At 45.2% G+C, this 9,557-nt stretch overlaps 1 protein-coding gene across 1 annotated transcript in view; it reads right to left on the bottom strand.

Moving 5' to 3' along the window:
• GSTO1 (glutathione S-transferase omega 1) overlaps nt 1-7,492 on the bottom strand; it is a 12,123-nt gene extending 4,631 nt beyond the window's left edge. Inside the window, exons 1-4 of the mRNA XM_032423193.1 lie at nt 7,030-7,492; nt 6,697-6,805; nt 3,342-3,564; nt 425-523 (exon numbers count right to left, since the gene is read on the bottom strand). Coding sequence (XP_032279084.1) covers nt 425-523; nt 3,342-3,564; nt 6,697-6,805; nt 7,030-7,063 — 465 coding nt within the window. The 5' untranslated portion in view covers nt 7,064-7,492. The remainder of the gene's footprint in view (nt 1-424; nt 524-3,341; nt 3,565-6,696; nt 6,806-7,029) is intronic.
• Nucleotides 7,493-9,557: the final 2,065 nt, after the last annotated feature.

Below are 9,557 nucleotides of genomic sequence, written 5' to 3'. Positions count from 1 at the left end.
CCTTCCTTCCTTCCTTCCTTCCTTCCTTCCTTCCTTCCTTCCTTCCTCCCTCTCTCCCTCCCTTCCTTCCTTCTTTCTTTTTGTTTTGTTTTGATATATGGACAAGGACTAGACACAGGCATGGAAAAATGAAAACAGGTGACAAATTGTGGAAATGTTAGTGCATTTTTTTTCCTTGTTATTTTATTGTCAGTGTGACAATGTTTTAAAAGCAAGCCATGACAAAATATTTTTAGGTGTTTCGGTTTGTATCTTAAACACAACATCTTACAGCAATCTGTCCTAACCTAAAATTCCTTATTTGGTGTTATTACTAATTGCCACAAAGTGATTTGGGAAAGGGGAGTATGAAGAATAGTGGAAGGAAGAAGAGGGTGGATACGGTGTATCATTTACTCTGACAAAAGCTTGGAGAAGAGATTACCTCCTCTAGCTTGCTGAGTTCTTTCCGCAATTCCTCTTTTAGGCCAGAGCAGTCTTCCTCATTCTGTCTTCTCAGAAAGCTTGTTGCCAAAGATGGAACCTAGACAGAGAATAATTTCTCAGTCACCAGTGTGAGGCAAACTGTACCGGCCCCCTCACAGAAAAGCATGACAGAACGCTCAGAGTCCCAGATCAGGGTGTTCGAGAAACCTGAAAGTGCACAATTCCTGTATTCACAGAGGTCGGGTACTGATCTTAGAAATAGTTTTGGGGCGTAAAGAGATATTTGGTCAGGATTTTATAAGCTGCGAATAATAGAACCCACTTTGGTGAGTTTGAGCCAAATATGTCTTAAAAAGACACTGAGTGACTCATAGAATTATTGAGAGGCTGACAAAATAGGCTGGGGACTAAGCTGGAACGTTCGGAAATCATGCTCAGAATCGGCATGATGGTGTCCGTGAGCTGAGCACTGGGTGCTGCCGTTTGCGCTCCTGCCAGAAGTTAGACCCCGAGGTGACTAACGCCTCGAGCCCTGAAGCCGTCCTGGGTCTGGAATTTGATCCTGCAACCGCCACTGCTCCCCAAAGCCTGGAGCTCTGAAACTGGCCACTCTCACCAGCAGGCCCCGTGCCCCACACACCAAGCCTGTCTCCCCACACTGCTCATTTCTGAATCCAGCTCTATGGTGGGCGCTTCTGACAGGAAGAGCCAGGGTCGCACGCTTCTGCCCCAGCAGCAAAGGGAGCTGGGGAAGAGCATCTTTCGGCTTTCTCCCTTGGGGAGGACCTGAGAAGGTTGTTCAAAAGGCGTAGTGTCAGATGCTTCGGGGGTCATGCTGGAGGGGTTTGTGTGTTTTAATACTTCAGTTTTTGGTATGGTCTCATTGCAAGAGACAGAAGTCCACTCATCCCGGTTTAAGTCAACGGGTGCTTGTAAAAATACAGGAGAGTGTCCTGAAATGCCATCCATGTCCACACAGCTTGCCCTCATTGGAAGTGAAGGTTTGCAGGCAGCACTTCTGTCCACGGCTCCATCTGGGCCTGCCTGGTTTTTTATCCCTGCTTTTCCTTAAATGTCTGCCTCATATTGTTCCTATATATCATGTCCCTTGGCAATGCTCTTAATTTCTGCTTCCTTAAGTTAATTTTTGGGGGGCACCTGGGTGGCTCAGTCAGTTAAGCATCTGCCTTCGGCTCAGGTCATGATCTCAGGGTCCTGGGATCGAGCCCCACGCCGTGCATCTCCCTCTCCCTCCGCCCCTCCCCCCTGCTTGTGCATGTTCTCTCTGTCTCAAATAAATAAATAAATAAATTTATTTTTTGTATGGCTTTGGTTTGTCAAGTCTCCAATTTTATATATACGTACACACACATATATATTTACACACACACACAGACACACATACACACTCCTCCAAAGCTTCAACACCTTTACTGTTAGTCTCCGTGTCTCAGTTTCAAGTTCTCAGGAGAGAAGATGATTGGGCTGGGGATGCAGGTGAGGGCATTTCTGGTTTGCTGAGCTATGGCCAGGAGGGTGGGGTCATATGGTCCCTAAAGCCCCCTCTTCCCTGAATGTGAGCTGGGAAGTAATGGTGGGCATCTCCAGTTTTTAGCTTATTTTCTTTTGAAACAATACAATGAATCTCTCTCTCTCTTTTTTTGAAAGTAATCTCTACACCCAATGTGGGGCTTGAACTTACAACCCCGAGGTCCAGAGTCACATGCTCTACTGACTGAGCCAGCCAGATGTCCCTATAATGAATCTCTTGTTACTATTTTTTTAGTCCTCCAACATCTTTCTTGTAATTGTCATATTCCCTATCCATCACCTTCGACCGTGGCATCTGTGCTATTCTTTCCCTCTCGTTCTGCCAGGCTAGCTAACTCCCTCTCTCTTCCCCATTGGTTTCCCTTTGCAGTGTCTCCTTACACAATATGTTCTCTCTAGAAATTTCACCTTCTAGGTATTTCTTTAACCATTTAGAGAAGACAAGATATGCTGACACATATCCTGACAAATAACAGGGCTATAGAGATAACCTGACACCGCTATTCTTGTTGTCCACTGTTGGGCAGTTCTTTGTGAATATCAATTGTTTGAACTATCTACAACCTTGACGCTGATTAAGATACGAACAGGTCTTCTACAGGAATGCCGTTTACTCAGTCAGCTGACAGCTATCGCCAACACAGAGTAGGTACCTGCTGCTAGACACTGTGGCCAGAACCACAAGGGCCAACACAGCATTTACCATGTCAGACTCTGCTCTAGGTGTTTTATATAAACTGATTTTTATCTACAAGAAGGGAGCAATTATTATACTCCTTTGACAAGTGATAAGCTGAGGCACAGAGGTAAATGAGTAACTTCCTTGGAGTCACACCACTAGGAACTGGCAGAGCTGGTCACAGACCTAGGCAGTGAGCCAACAGTGATGGGAACACAGCCTCACCTGAAAGGAGCTCAGAGTCCTGGTACAACACACAGGCAAGAAAGCGGGCAGTCACTGACAGGGAGAGGTTTGCACCTGTGGGACCACAGAGCTGGGCATGAACCCAGCCCGGACAAGCTTCTGGAAGGCAGCAGAAGCTGAGCAGACACATGAAAGAGGACTTGGAGATAACCAGGCAAAGTGAGAAGGGGGAAGAGCCTTCCAGCAAGAGTTTAGAAGGAGGTGGTGAGTGTGGGAAAACAAAACATTCAGTGTGGCAGGAACACAGTGTCTGAAGAGTGAAGAAGGCTGACTTTGGAGAGGCAAGGAGAAGCAGGAACCAGATGGTGACAGGGCTTGCAGATAAGAACACTGTTGCGTTTTCCTTTCCCACGTCACTGAATCATAAATGACAGCACTGATTTAGCTTAAAAAACAAAGTTTTTTTTCAAATAGGAGCGGAGATTTCTTATACACACACCTTAGAAAATAACTCAAACACCATCTTTTGGCAAGCTTTCTCATAGGGGTCGTCTGGCAACAGCTTCTTTCCTGGATATGCTTCATCCAGGTACTCACAAGTGATGGCAGATTCGTAGATCAGTTGACCCTGACTGTTTTCCAGAACTGGCACCAGGCCAAAGGGATTCTTCTTAAAGAACCACTCAGGCTTATTTTTCAGGTTGATGTTGATGATTTCATGCCTGAAAGAGACAAAGACAATGAAGAGAGTGGAACTTTTTTTTTTTTTTTGTACTTCTGAGTAAATCCTCACTGGCCCTACCATCCACTCAGATTTGATCAGACCCCAAATTTAGGATTTAGGATTCAACTCAGTCTTGATTCCTTTTCCCTTGCTCCCTCTTCCTCAAGTCCAGTGGATCACCAAGACCTGTCAGCTAGACCTCCAAATCATAGCCACTTCTCAGCTTTATTCCTGCCTCCTTGTCAAAACATCAGCTGCCAGCTAGACCTCTACAGTAGCCTCCCACTGGCCTCTCAGCTTCCACTGTGCCCTCCCTCTAGTTCATTTTCCACAACAGAAGTAAATTGGATCAGGCCATCCTCCTGCTTGCAACCCTGTGATTGCTCCTCATTGCAATGAGGATAAAACCTAAACCCTCTGTAGCATGTGATCTGGCCCTTTCTTACCTGTCACACCTGTTCCTAGGACTTGCCCTCTGGTCATTACAAGCTGGCCACACTGGCCTTTTTTATATTTCTTGAATTTGCCAAACACGTTCTCACCTTAGGGCATTTACATGTATTGTTCCTCTGCCATCTCTGCCTGTCTTCTCAGGTCAAACACCAGATCCTCCAAGAGGCCCTGACTACCCGGTCTGAAGCTGCTGAGAGCCTCCACTACATGACCATCTTGTTTTACTTTCTTCATTGAACTGATGATGTGTATCTGAAATTACATTGCTCGTTTATTTACATCCTTATTATGTCACCTCCCTAGAGTATAAGCTCCATGAAGGCAGGGATTCTATGTGCCTTGTTCATATTAATAAACAAACATGTAAATGAGCAAAATTTTTAAAATAGATTTAAATGCTATGAAGACAATAAAAATGGTTTCAGACAGGGGTACTCAGTAAGTATTTGTTGAATGAATGAATAAATAAGTGGAACTGCTTCAAGACTGTCAATAAGATACTCCATTTTGAGCTAAGAGGTATTCTAATTGTAAATTATCTGAGGTAACTAATTGAACTGTATTCACTACTTACTATATGAGAATCAACATAAAATTCAATTCCTTTTGCTAAATTGAAAGGAAAGTTCCTCACTTTTACAAGAATATTAAGGAATCCAAAAAATCCACCCATAAAATAAAAGTTTCAGATTAAACGTCCACGCACTGATATTTTTTAAAATGTTACGTGGGTAAATCACACTAAGCAAACCCAAAAGGAAGAAAACAGATGAAGTCCAAGCTATATTCAGACTGTAATTAGATCTAATTTGTTTCTTGCCTGAGAGGTTGTAGAAGAAATAAGAGACAGGAAAGTTTCATGTAATTGTTAAAGCCAGGTCCATATAATTGTCAAAGCTGGTTCATTGTTCAATAGAACAGGTTAGTTACTCAAAAATAACATACGCCAACACCTGTTTCCCCATCCATCTCAGTAGTTAGAATAGCGTTTAGTTTGAGGATTTAAATATGTAATCCCCGATGAAAACAGGAAGGGCTGCATTGAAAACTAGAATACAGTTCTGTATTAAGAGGGTCATGTGCTGACAGATTACTAGACACTCAGATACCAGCCATCAAAAGAAATACAAGGCCAGCTCCCTGCCAGGGAATTACCAACATTTCTGAAATTTTATACCATGAAAACAAAAGGTAGATCCTGGGCTTTTGTGATAAAGAAGGTTCTTAGAACACACATGCATTTGGTAATCTGACATTCTGAGCCAATAAGTCAACATGCCTGCCACAAGTTGGAAGATGTATTTTTTAGAGAAAACTATGCTTTGTTAGGTGATACCATGCAGCAAAAATCTAGCACCTCTCTAATGAAAGTCATCTGGGCAGCGAACTAAAACCTGATCCATGAATGTAGAAGACCTCTGTTGTGTGCACTATCTGGTGGCTGTTACCATTCTTCACCGCCACACACACACTATTTGGTAAAATCAGTTCAATTTTCCTTTGGAAAACAGTCCCAGTAAATAAGGTAGGGTTGTTTTCGAGGGGCCCAGAAACCAGGACTTCACGTCCCCCAATCCAGCTGTGCCTTGCTCCTGTACTTTTCAGTGACACAAGCATAAGGTACATCTTTTTTCAATCCAATTTGAATAAGATTACTCTGACTTGCAATAAAAGAATTCTAATACAGCAAATACTGCAGTATTTGAATAAAATATAATGTTTTGGATAAATGTTACTAAATGTTGAGTATTTTGCTATGTGTTCAGAATCAATTTCATCCAAATAAGATGCAAATCCTAGTGAAGTGATGGCTAACCCGAAAATATTTTTTTTCTTTAGAATGCATCTTAAAATCTTTTAGGGAAAATTATTGTCTGCTTAATTCTCCCCCTATAAAACTAAAATTAGTTTATAAACCCTAAGCACATGGATGGAAAATTTCTTAAGAATGGGGGTATGTTTTAAATTTCTGCACCACAGGTTATCTAATGTCTGCTCAACAGTTTCCAAAGATCATTGGAAGGGAGGCAATGGATATTTGGTGTCAGGAGCCAAGTGACTATTGCATATTCCCCATGGATAACCAGTAGGTCAAAAACCATTTGGTTTTTAATTTCAAAGAGGCTTCACAGAAGGCTGAATTTTTAGGCATACACACTTTGACTCAACGACCCAGCCTATAGGAATTATGTACAGTACAGTACAGTTGACTCAGGACTCTGCCAGGAGGGTCAAGGCCTGGTCTCTGTACTGGAGTAAATTACCAACTATTAGGAAAGGAACTATATAATCAGAATAACAGCAAATAGGATCACAGAAAACAGACATGAATGTAGAAGTGGGGTGAAAGCAAAAGGGCAGTGGACCAGGAATCAGTGATCTACCAGAGCTGAAAGAGCTGCTGCTGGTCATTACCTGCGATCTCCACTTACCACCAACCTTACGAGAGCCTCAGCTTTTCAAATCCATAAAATGGTTAGGTGGATTGAAATGGGGTGTCCTAAACTGGTGTAATCTATGGCATTCCGCCCACCCCTCACCCCAGGAAGTGGGTTCATAATTTGCTTTGACCCCCCCAAAAGTCTGAGAATAGTTTGTTTTGCAGGAAAGGAAGCCCCTGGGGCCCCATCGGAAATTCCCACCCGGCCGCCCCCAAAGCAGCTGCCTGGGCCCTTACCTGATTCCCTTGGCCTTCAGGACCAAGAGTGTTCTCTGGGCGAATGGGCAGAACCTCATGCTGTAGACGCGGATCAGGCCCTCGGGGACCGGTCCTGGGGGCGCGCTTCCTGCGGGGGAGGCGCGGAGGCGGTCACCGCCCGGAGAGCGGCGGGGACCCCCATCCTCCCGCCATCCCAGGGCCAGGCCGCGGAGAGGGCCCGCGCGCTGTGGCCCCGGCCCGATCCCCGCAAGTGGGGGACCCCCCAGGTGGCTCCGGAGCAGCCACACCAGGACGCGCGGCTGGGAGTGGCCGAGCCTCCCCCGCCTCTCGCAGCCCGCCCGCCTGCCTCACCCTTGGCTAGGCTCCTGGCCGACGCTCCAGACATCGCGGCGCAGCGCAGACCGAGCTGGCGCCCCGGGTTTGCAGGCGATTCAGGAAGTGGTTCGCCCCTCCCTGCGTCCTTTCCTTCTTCCCTCCTCCTCTCCGAAGTGCCTACGGAGGTCGGCCGTCAGTTCGGCGGGGGCTGTGTTCTCCCGCCCGCGTTGTCCCGGGCGCTTAAATAAAACCGGTGCCCGGCGACCCCAGTGCGCGGTCCTGGCCGCCGCCCCCCAGGCTCCGTTTCCCACTCTCTGCAAGGAGGGACGCGCTGCCCCTGTGGCCGAGGGCCTGCAGGGAAATCGCAGCGGAGACGCCCAGCCCACGCGCCCACTTCGAGCTGGCCTTCCCGGTTTTGCCAGGCTACCCATCAAACACTGCGGCTGGTGGTTGTGCCAAAGTGTACTGTGCTGGCCAAGAGAGGCACCCACGTCCAGAGGCGCAGAAGAAGCTCGACACCCGCCTCCCAGAAGGATAGTGGTCTCCAGTCCGGCCTGCACGCGGGTGCAAGCCTCACCCTGACCCCGACCCTGACTCTGACCTCCCACACCCCGCACACAGCTGCTCTAAGGTGGCAACGGTCTGGTTGCAGTTTTCCTTCTGCTCCAAAGCTCCCCTACTTCAAGGCTTGGAACCCCAGGCCCAGAGCTCGCTCACAGTTCAGAACTTATTCTGCAAAGATATCTACCTGTCCATGGCCCGGTGCCAGGTCGCCCAGCCATCTGCACGGGTTTTTCCTTTCCTTGTCAGTAAATATGACTACTGGGAGGGCCCTTGTCCCTCCTGTCACCTGTAGGACACATCCTTTTAATTTTAACCCAAAGGAAACAGCATAAATGTGGCTATTACTAACAGAATGATGGTGCTGCTTTCAAAAATCTATTAAAGGTTTGGATTTTGAAGCTGAGTAGGGACACAGGCTCAGAGTCCCGCAAGCTGGCTGAGTACATTTAGACAGTAGATTATGAAAAACGTCTGGGTAGAGCTGAAACAGTCCCTTAACTTAAGGGGGTAGAGAAGAGGCTCCAGGGCACATGGTACAGACACAGGTAAAGGGTAGTCAGTGTTTTGCTCCTCTGCCTAGATTTGAAAGCTGGTCGGTAACTCTTGTGCCATTTATTTGCTCAGGGCATTGGTGTCTGTTTTATTTTGATTAGCTCTGTTATGGGAGAGGCACAGAATGAAGTGATAAGCGCACCAATCTTGCAGCATTCCTGCCTGGGTTTGATCCTGACTCTACCCCTGTATCAGTTTGCAAGGGTTAGGTTAACAAAGTACAACAAACCCAGTGGCTTAGACAACAGAAATTTACAATCACAGTTCTGGGGGCTGGAAGTCTGAGATCAAGACTGTGAGGGAGAATCTATCCCATGCCTCTCCCCTTGCTTCTGCTGGTTACACTGGTAATCGGTGGCATCCTTGGCTTGTAGAAGCATTACCCCATCTCTGCCTTCACCTTCACATGGCATCCTCCCTGTATGCATGTCTATGCCCAAATCTCCCCTCTTTCTAAGGACGCTAGTCGTGTTGGATTAGAGGCCCACCCTACTCTAATACGACCTCATCTTAACTTAACTAATTACAGCTATAATGAACCTATTTCCAAATAAACTCACATTCTGAGGTACCGGAGGTTGGGGTTTCAACGTATGGATTTATGAATTAATAATTCAACATATGAATTTATTTTGAAACCATATGAATTATAATAATCCCTTATTAACTGTGTGAATGTGGATAAATTCCCTTTATATTTTAGTTCTCTCATCTGTAAAATGCAGTGGGTAAAGACTTCCTGCCTCCCTTATAGAATTTGAAGAAGTATTAAATTAGTCAATATATAGAAAGCACTTAGAACAGTTCTTGGCACAAAATAAATGTTAAAGAAATGCTTATTATTACAGATACTAAATGAAAAAAATCAAGGTCCATTTCTTGCTAAAACATGGGTCTTGCTTAACTCTTTTTTAGAACACTAACTTTTTAGAAGACCTTTTAACACATTCATGATATCATGCAAATTAACCCTGCAAATTTAAATCTGGTTGGCCAACCTAAAAATCTGAGGTCGAGGCATTATTTGAACGCTTTTACTGGTAATGGCCTGTCCCCTAATAAGTCTGACTAGTGTAACATTTCGTTGTAATAATTTAAAAGATCCAATTCGACAATAAAGTAAAGGTTAACTGCTCAAAGGAAGAAATTGAAAAGAAACTATATTGTTCCAGGAAACTACTGTCCTGTAGTACTGCTGTGGATTATAGAGGATCATCTCCAAGCCCTTGTGTTTTTGTACATAATGTGACCAACTGAATACACACTGCTGTTAACCATAGGTGAAAGGGCACAGTATTTCACATTTTACAACTGTAATTGTCAATAATTAACCTGAGGGGGGCTAACTTGAACTGATCCTGTTGGTTAAAGATCAAGAGTTGGAGGTCCCAGTCATAAGAAACAATTTTCTTTTCTTTCTTTTTTTAGAGAGAGAGAGATCTTGAGCA

This window comes from Phoca vitulina, unplaced genomic scaffold (genome assembly GCF_004348235.1).
Source record: "Phoca vitulina isolate PV1807 unplaced genomic scaffold, GSC_HSeal_1.0 scaffold28, whole genome shotgun sequence".
Classification (NCBI taxonomy): Eukaryota; Metazoa; Chordata; class Mammalia; order Carnivora; family Phocidae; genus Phoca; species Phoca vitulina.
Note: the sequence above shows the minus strand (reverse complement) of the source record. Positions and strands in the feature narration are given on the sequence as shown.